This window comes from Pelophylax lessonae, assembly GCF_965119305.1.
Source record: "Pelophylax lessonae genome assembly, chromosome: 2".
NCBI lineage: Eukaryota > Metazoa > Chordata > Amphibia > Anura > Ranidae > Pelophylax > Pelophylax lessonae.
Window position 1 is genome coordinate 699808169 of NC_138769.1, and position 15029 is coordinate 699823197.

Below are 15029 nucleotides of genomic sequence, written 5' to 3' on the forward strand. Positions count from 1 at the left end.
AAAGTGTATTTTTCCACAAAAAAAATGCGTTTGTAAGACTGCTGCGCAAATACGGTGTGACATAAAGTGATGCAATGATCTCCATTTTATTCTCTAGGGTCTCTGCTAGAAAAAAATTGTTTGGGGGTTCTAAGTAATTTTCTAGCAAAAAAATACTGGTTTTAACTTGTAAACAGCAAATGTCAGAAGTAGGCTTGGTCCTTAAGTGGTTAACAAAGCTTTTGGGTGGAGCATGTAACATGTTCTCAATGGTGAACTTATCCTTTAACCCTTTCACAGCCAGAGACGTTTTTTGCACACATTTAAAAAAAATCATTTTCGGTCTGAAAAATTACATAAAACCCCCAAACATTATATATTTTCTGAAAGCAGACACCCCAGAGAATAAAATAGTGGTTATATATATATATATATATATATATATTTGCGATAGAATACCAAAAATATTAGTTTGTTATATAGTCAATAAAGTCCAGCTACTAGCACATATGCAGAGGAATAACAGCATAAAAACATACAATATCATAAAAAGGTGCGGCGCTGATGTTAAAAGTCCAACAGATCTAAAAGGGCTCAAGTAATACACGAAGAAGCAAGTGCGAATTGAACTTGAGTGAAAAGGTCCAAGAAGAGCCAACACCAAACACACTGCCTCTTCTTACCCCAGGATGTGGACCTCCTAAGCGAAAGCTCAAATGGGCTTGACACTGTCCTTTGGCACAGGCACCTTTCAATTTCCAAGGATCCTCAAGCTAAAACATTGAATCCACTCAGAACTTCTCCAGAGGCACATGAGGCTCATAGATACAAAAAGGATATCTCATGGGGTAGTACATTCTGCTGGTAGCACTGTGGCTTCCAGATCCATAGGTGGTAGTTCCAGTTCTTTTGTGTCATGAGATATTACCACAAAGGTATTAAACATTAAAACTTAATTTTAGGGGGCACGAAAACACAATAAATGACCCAGTTTTTTTAGTAAAATATAAAAGGCGAGGTTGCACTGAGTAAATAGATACCAAACATGTCAAACCTTAAATTTGTGTGCGCCTGTGAAATGGTGACAAACGTTGGCACCCTATATTTTCTATAGGCCATGCTTTAAAAGCCCCCTCAAGGTCATCAGTTTATCGTTACCAAGGTCTGGTTTTAGAATTATTGCTCTATTCCGAAGTGCGTGGCGATATGTAACCTATCTCAATCAACGTTTTCAGAAATAGGCGCCCTACCGCGTTCGTTTGTGTGCATAATATGTGGGCATAGGGGCTTAATTTTTTTTGACAAGGGGAGGAGAACGGATGCTTGTCTGCTCTCCTACATGGCAGCACCCGCAATGCCGGTCCCGGGCCAATGAATGGGCAAGCGGTGCCCTGGATACATAGGGAGGCTGTGCACACAGACTATGATGTGTAAAGCTGGGGCTCTGAGGTGCAAATGGGGATTATGATTTGCAGGGGGGCTGATTGGAGGTTAATCTGATGAGCAAAGGGGGAAATCTGATAAGCATTTGTTTCTTGGCGCTTGTTTATTCATTCATTTATAAAACTGATTTGTTCAGACCCACAAAAGTTTGTAATATGTTGGGGCCCTCGTACTAAAAGGTTTTTGGAAACTTGTGTGTCATGTTACATATTTAGGGTGTAACATGAAGCATGGTCACATACCCCCCCACCACCGCCACCCCCACCAGCCCTCCACTTGCCCCTCCACTTTAATCTTGAGATGCTTCTTCTAACAGTATTCTGAATTTAGCATGGCTTTGTGCGGCTCCGCCCACACACCAAGGCCTAGGATCCCTCAATGGCAGGTACTATAAGTCCCATCTGCCTTTACAGAGGGTTTGACTGAACGTGGGGGTTGGGCTTGAGTGATATCTCCACACTTGTAGTGCATTGTTCACTTTCTCTAGCCCCATTACAGAGGCTTCTGATCTCTGTACCGACCTAAGGGTGGGGACAACAAATGTGCTTTATTCTCCCTGATCACAGTTGCAGTGCTCATAATCGCAAAATCGCAGTAGTGTCGGCAAAATTATTTTCAGCTCCATTATCAGCACTTTTTTTTCTTTATAGGCAAAATGCCGAAAACACGAAATTTCAGGTCATCTCTACTTTAAACCCCTCTCCTTGTAGAGCTGCATCAAATAATCCTGGGCGATTGAAGTGTCTCATTCATTCACATCCCTCCCTGTGTGTGTTATTAGCACTGCAGTGGTCGCTGTCCTTTTGATCCTCCTGCATGCAATGACATCAGCCGGGGCGAGGTACGTTGACGACATTCTCCTTTTCGCTGTGAAGTCTTGCAAAACATCGGCTCTCTGCTTGATCCCGGAGATAAGAGGGATTAGAGCGCCTTCCCAGTTGCACTTCTGAATCACACTTGCCTTTACCTTTTAAAGGATTTTGGCACATTTCCCAGGTGCTCAAACATTTGGCTCAAGGGCAGAGAGTGTGCCAGTGCAAGATTTAAATGGCTTCTCCACCTTTCTGCACTTTTCTGGCTACATGCAAACTAAACAGCTTTGTAAACAGTGTTTAAAGCACATTTGAGGACTCCCGGGGCGGCCTCTATCCGAAAATGCTAGCTGCCTGGCTGTCTATGGTTTCTATGCTTCAGTGCTCGAAATAAACACGCACCAAATTGAAGTCAGAGAAAATGTAGAATTCCTCGCCCCTATACTTTGCAATGTCTATGCCTTATTAAGGATTAAAGCTGATGACAGTCATTGGTACTACAGTTGCCTGATAATCAGCAGTGGAAAATCCCAAGCAGGTACATAATTCACTTTTTTGGCAGTTATCCTGTTACAACTCTTTCTATCTCTTCCTTGCCACTCGAAATCTACTTTTTCTGTGCATTGCATGTCTGCAGATTTTAATGGATATTGTCAGGTTGTAAGAAGAGCTCAGCTCTGGGCCTGGGCTCGGCGGCTCGGCTCTGGGCCTGGGCTCGGCGGCTCGGCTCTGGACATTGGCTCGGCTCTGGACATTGGCTCGGCTCTGGGCCTCGGCTCGGCTCTGGACATTGGCTCGGCTCTGGGCCTCGGCTCGGCTCTAAGCCCGGCACCGGGTCCATACAGGATATTCCCAACCCGTCAAACGATGTTACAGCCATGTTTGGGGTGTAAGATGAAACATTGTCACATTCCAACACTCCCTCCCCCTGCCATTTAAACTGTGGGGTGCTTCTCCCTGTGCTTCCAGTATTTTTGTATTGATTTAGCTCTGCCCTGGGTGGCTCCTCCTGCACAGCTGCATCATCAGTTCATGGTGACCTGTAAATAGGAAGACTACAAAACCATCTGCTGCTACCGCAGAGGGATTTACAGATCGTGCTGACACAAGTGCGGTAACCTCAGCGCAAATGTGGTTAATTGTTTATTTTAACCCCTAAAACAGAAGGTCCTCACCCCTATATGGACCTGGGGCTGAAATGCAAATAATGCATTGCACCTGCAACACACTGAAGGCGGTTGCAATGCTGTGCAGGCTTCAATACCTTCTATACTGCTCCCACACACACGTTTTTTAGTTTTTTAAAAATGTTCTTGTATCAATCTAGTGGTAACAATACGACTGATATTAAACTGTGTCTAGATCGGTTAAGTCCTAGTCATAGGACCTGTATTGAAGCGTATCTATATCTATGTAGTAGTGGTCATACGACCTGTATTATTATTATCTAGTGGTAGTCATATGACCAGGATGTAATTTTAGTTTTATCATGGGTCATCCGATATATTACTATTTCTTAGTAATCCTCTAGTGTCATTTTTCATCATCTCTTCCGTGATGTTGAGTAATTTCTTCCCTTGGCTAGTGTCACAGCCAGTGTTTGGATGGTGCATGCTTTCGTTGTCTCTCTAAAGGAGAGAGTGTCAGCTCCTGTGTCTTGATGAGGAGTGCAGGCATGGGACACATTTTTTATAATCTGCATTCTGTTATTTTGTTTCAGGTGAAAGTTACACAAGAGCTGAAGAACATTCAGGCCGAACAGATGACAAAGCTGCAAGCCAAGCACCAGGCGGAATGCGATCTTCTGGAAGATATGAGGTAAGGGCCACTTCCAGCAGTGAATTCCTGTCTCCCCGCCTCCCCCCTCGCTTTATTTTGGAAGTACAGTTAGTTTTAAGCAAGCTCCAGAAACTGTCAGTGGCATTTCCTCCCGTCTTTCCTGCCGGCCGAGCTCTTGCAGTGCGTACAGGGAACAGGCAAACCCCTAAAGCTGCTGTTAAAGTAACATTCCTCCTTATTAAAGAAGGCTTTCAGAATGATTATAAGCAGAGTATCGCTTTAAGATTACTAGATGCTACCATTTACAGCGGAACTAAAGGTAACTACTAATGAAAAAAAATACCGAGCAGGCAGATCTTTATCACAGAAGAGACATGCGGTGTCTCCTGCAATAACATTTTACCTGCCTTCTCGCAGTCTTCTATTGAAAGCATGCTGAGCTGCGCATTCCCAGCATATTTCACCTCTGCCGTAATGATAGACTCCCATGCACATGCTCAAGATTTCACTCCGCTATCGGCCAATCAAGAGGCTGAAAGCCCGGCACCCGAAAATAGCCGTGAGAAGATCACAGTGGCCGGCGAGGGATTAAATTGCCGCATCGCTGGAATGAGGCGGTGAATTATTTCTTTCAGTTTAGTTCCTCTTTAAGTCTGGCTACTTTTCGTAACTGTGACATTCTCTATATATCTCTTGTGCAGACAGTTTTATCTGTAAATCCCTTTAGCAGATCTGATGAATAGTACATAGCTTCTGCTCAAATCTCCCCTGTGCATGGCATGTGATCCAATCTGTGATGTCACATTACCAAACACAGAGAAACGGGTGCATGTGATCTGTATCCATCATTTGCGGCTTTCCAGTGCAGCTGTGAAAAGCCCTGTGCTTTATTGTGAGTGTTGCTAAATGTAGATGGGCCTTCTTCAAAGTTTGCACCAGGGCTCTTCCATTCATAGCTATGCAGTCTTTATATCTGTTCTGGTGTTCTTTTGATGTGGTCACAATCCCAGCTCTTGTTTAAAGTTCAGCTTGGACTATGGTAAAAAATGCATATGTCGAATTTCCTGTTGAAAGACCGTGACAATCGATGTAGTAGCAGCAACTACTACAGTGATCCTCTGCTTTCCAAGTTCCTTGTTGAGTGGCTGCCCTGCTGCATAGTTACTACAGGGGGGCCACTCGCTCAGCACAGGTGCCATTCGGAGAAGGCTTTGCATTTTTCTCAGTGAATGTAAAGCATTTTCTGATTGGAGAGGTGAAGAGGTGGGTTGGTGATACCACACTTTCCACCTCATTCAATCACAGAATTTGTATTCATTAGGGAAAATGCTGTGGCTACTTTGTAACAGGGTGCTCACTCGACATGGGACCTATAAGACCGCAGGTAACTGTGACTACTACATTCATTCTCCACTTCCACAGTGTTCAGAGAGGTATGAAATATGCAAACTTACATTGGTCCAAGCTGGATGAATGCAACTATGCAAGAAAATTCATACCTGGTATTCAGCTTTAATGAAAATGAAATGTTTTATTGTTTTATTTTAGCATACCTCAACCAAGTAGCCATCATACCTTTTTTTTTTTTTTTTTTTTTTTTGGTGCTGCATAAAATGTTTGTGCGATCCGCTGAGGGTGTCAAAATATTCCGACACCCCAAACGCAGATCGCAAATGCAGTCAAGAAATTTTGTGCACCACGTTTTTGAAAAGTAGAACATGCACTACTTTTTGTGTGATTTCAACCCATTCAAATTAATTCTCTATGATTGACTGAGTCTGAATGATTCAGGTGTGAAAAACAACAAGAAAAGGGCGCACCAACCTTTGTATTTCAGTGCATTTGGATACCCTTGGTCCTAAGGGGACAGCAAAACCTTAGGTGGTGTGTAAAAAGACCGTTAGGACCACTCGCCTTCTCGCATACCACTTGAGCGCAGGAGTAAAACTGATTCAGGTGTGAACCAGCCGTAAAGAAGCAGCCCTTTGTTTTTAGCAGATCGGATTGGAGGTAAGCAGGTGTAAATGGACACAAGTCAGTTTTACCCCCGCTGGCCCATAGGGGCGAATAAGCCATCTGATCAGATCTGCCTGAAAAACTGACAGATGGACCTGCTCAGAATGGTCGAGTGAAAGGGGCACGAAGCTCCGGTCACACTAAAGATTTTTTAGATGCGACGCAAGTTGCACAGAATCTCTTGACAATGAAAATCACATTGTTTTCATTGGTAGCCATTCGCATCAATGCAACTCAGCAGGATTTTGAAAAAGGTTCCTGTACTACTTTGGTGTGATTCTAGAGCAATTTTGGTCCCATAGAATATGCAAACCACATCCAAGTTGTGCTACATAATCGCACTGAAAATCTGATCACAGCAGTGTGAACTGAGCTTAAGCCCCTCTTTTAGGTACAGCAATAGAACTTCGCAGAAGGTCTAATCCCTCGCAATATCCAAAACTAAGAGGAAGAAGTGTGGCTGGGATTGTGGGTAAATTAGGAGGCATGTTCCCAGATGAAGTGGTTGAATGTACAGAGCCTTCAGGAACTTCTTTTGATGAATACAGAACTGCCATTGGGACAGGGCAAGGATCATACACGATGGTATTTCATTGTATAGTAAATCCCTGTGTAATCCCATTGGCGTCTTGAAGTAGAGGCCTATAACTTTACTATAGTATTGCTGAAAGACAACTGGGTAATCATTAACATTAGATCATGTGAATTCTATTAATAGGATTCCTTCGGACATTACCATAGAGCTCTGTAGTGTGTATGTCCTGGGTTCCACACCATCTGTACATTTCTGCTTTTTCTCTTTGTTTCCTCAGTTTTAAATACATTAATACTTGATTGGAATAGCTGATGGATCAGAACATGTACACATTAAAGCTGGCCATACACTAGCCGAAAAATCATTCGAACTCCTTTTCGAAAAACGAAAAATCAGTCGTGAGAGCAGACGATCGTGCCATCATGTAATGACCGAATTTCGAACGATAAATCGTTCAATGGACATAAATGAATCAGTTTTTCATTCATTTTGTCACATATGCCTACTGCAAACAGTTCGGGCGAGAAAAACGTTAACCTTTCAATTTATCGTTAGGCAGAGTTTTCCAAACTGTTCCTTTGATTTTTTCGGCTCTGAAAAGTTAAAACTGATTTTCTGATTGTGCCCATTAACTGGACGAAAAACGAACAAACAGACCAAATGACTTTCGAACAATTTTTCGGCTAGTGTATGGCCAACATTACTGTGTGGGGTCCAGTGCTCAGATTTTATCATAAATCTCAGAGAATTGTCTTCCTGGGATGGATCGATAAGAAATGGGCTGAACTATCTTTACAACTCCAAGTCGTCTCCAGTGATGACCATCAGGGGTTCCAACACCAAACTGAATTCAGAAGTCCTAACCCACCTGAGCTATCCTGCCGGGAAGCTGTCATAGGCACCGGAGGAATGCTCCACAGCCACATGTACACAAAGGGCGTTTATATGTGCGACTGCAGGGAATGCCTCTGCCGCCTATGATTGGCTGTCAGCTTTGACAGATTTTTAATGAAAGCTCGGGTAGGTCAGGACATTGAACACTCCTAAACTCATTCCTACTGACCAGACATCTAAAGGCCTAGGCACGTGGTTGTGTGATCCTCAGAGGGGAGGACCAGAGTTTAATTTGGAATGTGTGACCAATTTTGGTGGGATTCTTATTAAATTGGCTAACGCCAAGCAAGTAAAGGGGAGTATATTTTCTAATCCACCGATTCACCTTAAATATGGTGTGGGTTTATATACCTTAGAACTAGAGCTGCGTGATTAATCGTTAAAAAATCGTTATCTCAATTCACCCCCCTCCTACCCCCCTCCCCCTCATGAAATGGCATTTTCTCGATTCATACAGAGCAGAGCTGTTCTCTTCTTACTCACAGATGTCGAGAAAATAAAAAAGAAGCCTCCCGCAAATGTTTATCAACATTGCTAAAGTGGTGTACACACTAGTAGAAAATCTCCCGAAAATTCCCATCCGAGGTAAAATCGTACGATTTTTGGCTAGTGTGTACACCACTTTCAGCAGCTGATGCCGACATTTTCAACTAAAAAAAAACCAGAGGGACAAACACCAAAATTTTTATCGTCCGTCCGCAGCACAACCAATTTTGGTGTATGCAGTACGTCCACGAAAAATCGGATACGAAAGACCGCTGACGACCCAGAAGTCTAGGAACAAATGTCCAAAAAAAAATAAAAAGTGGGACGAGAAATTTCGTGAACATTATGCACTGTCAACTATAAAAACGGTTATGACTGCTGAGCATGAGAGAGAAAAATCTGAGGATATTGGTCCGATTTTCGTCAAGTGTGTACGAGCCTTAAGGCTGGGAGATGACTGTAAACACAAGGTTTTACAATGTATCATTCCGTTCTTTAAGGCCCTGTTTCAGTGCGTAAAACGCTCATCTCTGATGTCAACAAGCAAATCCCATTCATTTCAATGGCCCCTGTTCACATATGAGCATTTTGTCATCTGAAGCAAAAAAGTACATAAGCTTCTTTTTTGGCAGATTACAAGCATTTTTGTTAGATTTCAATGCCTGCCTCCAAACACATGCAAAAAACGCCTGAAAATGATACGCTCAGGTGTGAATGGAGCCTTAGATCAAAGGAATTAACTTTCATCTGTGAGGGCAGTTTTAACTTCTTAAAGACCAAGCCTCTTCTCTTTCGTTCATTGACGGACACAGTTTCTAATCTTCATAACCATTGGTTATACTGCCCCCTACAGGAATAGGACACTAGGAAGAAAAATAATCTGGCTACACTTATGGGCAGTCCCAGGAGGTATACTCCCTCTCTCTGCTATAGATACTCAGTTTTGTTACAAGTGGTGTCAGAAGAATTACAACTCCACAGAGGGGTGGGTGCTGTCTTCATCAATGAACATCAGAGAAATTGAATTGATTTTACGGTAAGTCAAAAATCCCATTTTGCTATATATTGAGATTTTTTTTTTTTTTTTTTTTATCCTTTGGATTATTGGATTATCAGATTATTTAGTAAATGTAAACTTCTTAATATACTTCTCAATATATAGCAAAAATCTCTCCTCACTCTACAAAAAACTGCATAAAATCGCAGCGCGCTTCAAATGCGCTTCAAGCGCACTTCAAACGTGCATCAAGCACGCTTCAAAACTGCTTCAAAGGCATGTAAACCTGCAGTCAAAGCGCAGTTATGTGCAGTTTCTGGTGTGAGCGGGCCCTAAGGGTTCTAAATGCATAGAACGATGTAACAGGAACGGCAAATTACTCAAATATGCTTTCCGAAAAATTGCAACCATAAAATTGCTTCATGAAACGTGGTAAACGTCCCCTGTGTTCTCAGGCCGAGGAAGCACAGCTGTGCGGTCCCTCAGTCCTCACTCCTTGAATGTGGATGTTGATTTGGCACCCTGACACTGGAAGCGGTTGTGCAGCAATCATGAGAGGTCGCGCACACGATACTTCTCAATATATAGCAAAAATTTAGATACCACCACCAAAAAATTGACAACAATGTCAGATCAACTAAAGGCACTTTTTTAATTTGACAACATTACTAAATTAGTTATTTGACAACGTTGTCAAATCAACCAAAACTTTTTCCAATGGTTATTATTGGAAAACATGGGAAACGACTTGTCATGCGAATTTGTCCAAAGTTGCATGGCAAGTCGCACAAGAGTGAATGGAGCCTAAGAGTCTTGCCTTTCAGGCACTGAAAAATTAGGTAAGGTTACTTTATGGACAAGAGAATGTGGTCAGCCCTCTGAAGTCTGAGTTTACATAGTTTGTGAGGTTGAAAAAAGACATCAGTCCATCCAGTTCAACCTATGATGTGTGTGTGTGTTTGCTGTTAACCGTACATTGTATACCCCTGTATGTTGTGGTCTTTAAGGTGCTCCTCTTAGCCCCCGTTCACATTAGGTCGCTCCGACTTCGGGGGCGACCTGTGAAGTTGCGTGCAGCGCGACTTCGGCGCGACTTGCACGGACTTCATAACATGAATGTCTATGCAAGTCGCCTCCAGGTCACCCCGAAGTAGTACCAGGGCCCTTTTTCTAAGTCGGAGCGACTTGTGTCGCTCCTATTAGAACGGCTCCTGTACTACACTATGGGAGCGACGGTGCACGACTTGTCAGGCTGACCAAGTCGCCTGACAAGTCGTACCAGTGTGAATGGACACTAATAGTTTTTTTAAACTATCGATGTTCCCTGCTGATGCAACTGCTTGTGGAAGCAAATTCCACATCCTTACCGCTCTTACAGTGAAGAACCCCTTACGTATTTTAAGGTTAAACCGTTTTTCCTCTAGTTTTAGTGAGTGGCCACGTGTCTTATTGTATCTCCTCTCTCTGAAAAGTTTGTTCCTTATGCTAGGGTCGCCAGTACATTATTTGTACATTGATATCATATCCCCCCTCAATCGTCTCTTCTCCAGAGAGAATAAGTTCAGTGCTTGTAGTCTTTCCTCATAGCTGATGTCCTCCATTCCCCTAATTATTTTTGTTGCCCTTCTCTGGACTCCAGTTCCAGCACATCCTTCCTGAGGACTGGTGCCCAGGTTGGGTGTTTCCAGTTAAAGGGTACTGTTTAGGCCAAAAAGTTTCCTGCTGTGGTGTCTGCAATCATCATCATGTGATTACGCATCTTACCTATACTGATGCATTGCGGTGACATTTATTTCGAATGGCTCTTCACCACCCATGTGTTGCAGCAGGCAGTTACGCATTATCACTAGTGTAGAGATGTATTGATATGCAGAGCTGTCCTGTAATGCTGTACAGTGAGTCCTGAATAAACAACCGTTGTTCCAGACCAGAGTCCTGTGTCTCTCACAACACGGAGAATATAACAGTGGCGACGAGGATGGGATTTACAAGGTTACTATCCGTGTGAGAAAGGAAAGGAAGAAAAAAAAAACTCTGGATTGTCAGGAATACAAACACCCACAGAGCCCAGCAGGAAAATGTCATTGATCGGGACATTAAGTGAATTTGATGGCGAACAGACAATGTGGATTTCTTGGATTGAAAGATTAGAACAATATTTCTGTGCAAATGCCATCCCAGGCGACAGGCAAGTAGCAGTGTTTCTGACAGTGGTTGGTGCTAGGACATATGACACTCTTAGGGATCTCCTTTTCCCTGAAAAACCAGCAACTAAGACTTTGGCAGAGCTCCTGACACTGTTAGGAAATCACTTCCAGCCTAAACCACTAGAGATTGCAGAAAGATTCAGGTTCTATCAGCGGCAGCAGCAGCCAGGTGAAGATATTAAGGCTTATGTGCTCGCCCTTCGCAGACTAGCCTCAACTTGTTCTTTTGGGGAGTATTTACCAACTGCACTGAGGGATAAGTTTGTCATGGGACTGAATAGTGAGTCTAGCCAAAAGAGACTGTTAACAGAGAAAGACCTTACCCTTACAAAGGCAATTGAGATAGCTTCAGTGATGGAAATGGCTGTGAAAGATACAGAAGCTTTGAACCCCCAGAGCAGAAGGGAAGAGGTTAAAGAGGAAGTTTTCAGAACAGCAGTCAAGCAAACTGCAGCTAACTGTAAATATAGAACCTCACCAACCAGGACGTCAGCTTGCTACCGTTGTGGGAATACAGACCATGATCACAAAGTCTGCCGGTTTAAGGATCAGCTCTGTCATAATTGTGGTAAGGCAGGCCATCTGAAACGAGTCTGCCGTAGTAAGAAGGTGCGAAATAAACAACCTCTGAACCCCAGGACAAAGGCATATATGGTGGGAAGATATACATCGTCATCTGAATCAGAGGATGAGGAAGTGCTCCACAGATTGGACATACATCATATGCATTCAGCACCCTCAGCAATGACTGTAGAGGTAACCGTGGAAGGAAAGAAACTCAAGATGGATGTAGACACAGGAGCAGCAGTTTCAGTTATCACCCAGAAACAATGGAGAAAACTTCTGATCCGAACAACTGTCCGTCCAACACCAATCAAACTGCAGACATATTCAAAGCAGATACTCCACCCACTGGGGTACGTGAAAGTACAGGTATCCTACAAGGGTCAGACAAAGAGAATGCCATTATATATCCTAGAACATGGGGGACCCCCTCTTTTTGGGAGAGACTGGATTGCTCACTTTGGCATGCCAGACATCGCCATTAACCCCTGCAACACCGTGACCATCCCATCAGGGGATGAAGAGGGATGGGTGAAGTCCCTGAAACAGCGATTCCCGCAAGTCTTTGATAACCATTTGGGAAAAATAAAGCATGACTGTGTGAGACTCAGGCTGAAACCCAATGCCCAGCCTAGGTTCTTCAAAGCTCGGACGGTACCTTTCGCACTCCGAGCAGGTGTGGAAGCTGAACTAAGCCGGCTGGAGGAACAAGGTGTCATCTCAAAGGTAGAGCACAGCGAGTGGGCATCACCAGTTGTACCAGTAAAGAAAGCGAATGGGGACTTACGCATTTGTGGCGATTTCCGCATGGCACTAAATTCTCAACTGGAGATAGACCAGTATCCCCTACCCAGAGTAGATGACATTTTTGCCTCTCTTGCAGGAGGTCAAAAGTTCACCAAGCTTGATCTCAGGCAAGCTTATTTACAGTTTGAGGTCCACCCTTCGTCCCGCAAGTTTCTAACAATCAACACTCACAAGGGACTGTATGAATACAATCGGATGGTGTTTGGGGTAGCCTCCGCCCCAGCCATTTGGCAACGCAAAATGGATGAGATTTTGGCGGACATTCCTTTCACACAGTGCCTGTTAGATGACATGCTCATCACGGGCCTGACGGACCAGGAACACAAGCGTAACGTGGAGCTTGTGTTGGCCAGACTCCAAGAGCAGGGTCTAAAAGTGAACTTAGCGAAATGCCAATTCATGGTACCTAAATTGGAGTTTTGTGGCCACCTTGTGGATGCAGAGGGTATACACACCACGGAAGCCAAAGTTGATGCTTTAGTAAAAGCTCCAGCCCCGACCAACGTCCAGCAGCTGCGATCATACCTGGGCTTGCTGAACTATTACCACAAATTCCTGCCGGATCTAGCACACACTTTGTTTCCATTAAACAAGCTTTTGGAGAAACACTCCAGATGGAACTGGTCGGCTGCATGCCAACGTGCTTTTGAAGTTTCTAAGCGAAAGCTGTTGGCGTCACGCATGCTCGTGCACTATGACCTCCAAAGGCCTCTCACCTTGGCTTGTGATGCCTCACCCTATGGTCTAGGGGCTGTACTATCTCACGTTTTACCAGATGGGTCAGAGAAACCTGTGGCATTCGCCTCCAGGTCCTTGACAAAAGCAGAAAGCAATTACTCTCACATTGACAAAGAGGCTCTGGCGCTCATATGGGCAATTAAGAAGTTTCATCTTTACCTGTATGGTAGGGAATTCACCATACTGACTGATCATAAACCACTCCTTCAGATCTTTAGCCCTGACAAAGGCATCTCCCAGACGACTGCAGCCCGTCTTCAACGCTATGCCCTATTCTTGGGAGCATATAGCTACAAAATCCAGTATCGCAGCCATGATGCCAACGCTAATGCAGACGCCATGTCCCGTCTGACAAGGACATTAACAGACTCTTCTCCACCTGTCAAGAGTTGTCGTTACACTAGCCTGTCCTTTCTGTCTTCCGGGGAAGTAGCAGCCCATACAGCCAAGGATACCTTCCTTAAGACAATACTCTCCTGGGTACGGTACGGTTGGCCTGCAACTGTCACACAGGATTATGAGCCTTACTTCCGTAGGCGTCTGGAATTAACTGTGTCTGGCAACTGTGTTTTATGGGGAGACCGAGTGATCGTTCCACAGACCCTCCGGAGACACATTCTGGAATTGCTACATACTGGTCATCCCGGGGGCACACGTATGAAACAAAAGGCCCGAGGCTATGTGTGGTGGCCAAACCTCGACTCCGATATCACGACATATGTGAATGCGTGTGCTGGATGTGCACAAACTGCGAGAGACCCTCCTCGAGGGTGCGTCCAGCCCTGGACTTGGCCCACGGTTCCCTGGTTTCGCCTACACTTGGACTTTGCAGGCCCGATCAGAGGACACACCTTTTTGATCATTATTGATGCCCATTCAAAGTGGCCTGAGGTCGTTCCTGTTACTCAGCCAACGACTAAGGCGACGATTTCCATACTGTTACATCTCGCTGCTACGTTTGGATACCCCAGAGAAATTGTCACAGACAACGGTGCACAATTCACAAGCCAGGAGTTTCAGGGTTTCCTGACTGCCCACAACATCAAACACAAGTTGACCGCACCTTACCACCCGGCTACAAATGGTCAAGCAGAAAGGTTTGTACAGACCTTCAAACGCTATTTCAAAGCTACTGTGGCTACAAGTAAACAACAGTCCCTGTCACCCCAGCAGCTGGACTCCTTCCTTTCTGCTTACAGAACCACACCACATGCAACCACTGGGAAAACTCCAGCTGAACTTCTTTTGGGTCGGCAGCCATGGACTGTTTTGGATATGCTCCGCCCTCAAACGGTCCAGGAACATGTACGGCAGTCCCAAGACAAGAGGGTCGAACACGACGAGATTCCCCGGTTTACAGCCCAGCAAAAGGTATGGGCCCGATCTTATGGCGCTTCCAACACTCGTTGGCTTCCTGCTATCGTCGCAGAGACTTTGGGACCCAAAATGTATAGGGTCTGCCTGGAAGATGGTTCCATTTGCAGAAGGCATGTGGACCAATTGCGTTCTCGTTCTCAGCTGCCCGAATCCCTGACATCGGCTGCACCTCCAGTGTCTCAAGGATCTGCTCCTACCGGATCAGGAGGCATTGAGACTGATGCTTGGGGAGACTCTGAACTTTTGAACTCAGCTCCAACAGAGCCCTCCAGCCCTGGTCCAGAGGTCTGCTCACCCTCTGAGCTAGGGAATCCCCTCTTGGCCCCGCCGGTGTCCATTCCGGCCAGCCCTGCTTCCTCCAGCCCCGAGTCGCTGGGTGCCCATCCTCAACGACA

General features: G+C 44.6%; 1 protein-coding gene across 4 annotated transcripts in view; it reads left to right on the plus strand.

Moving 5' to 3' along the window:
• Window positions 1-15029, plus strand: part of FCHSD2 (FCH and double SH3 domains 2) — a 434367-nt gene that overhangs the window by 103831 nt on the left and 315507 nt on the right. For all 4 annotated transcript variants that reach the window (XM_082245226.1, XM_082245227.1, XM_082245228.1 and 1 more), the window contains one exon: window positions 3955-4052. In XM_082245226.1, the coding sequence (XP_082101352.1) occupies window positions 3955-4052 (98 nt within the window). The remainder of the gene's footprint in view (window positions 1-3954; window positions 4053-15029) is intronic.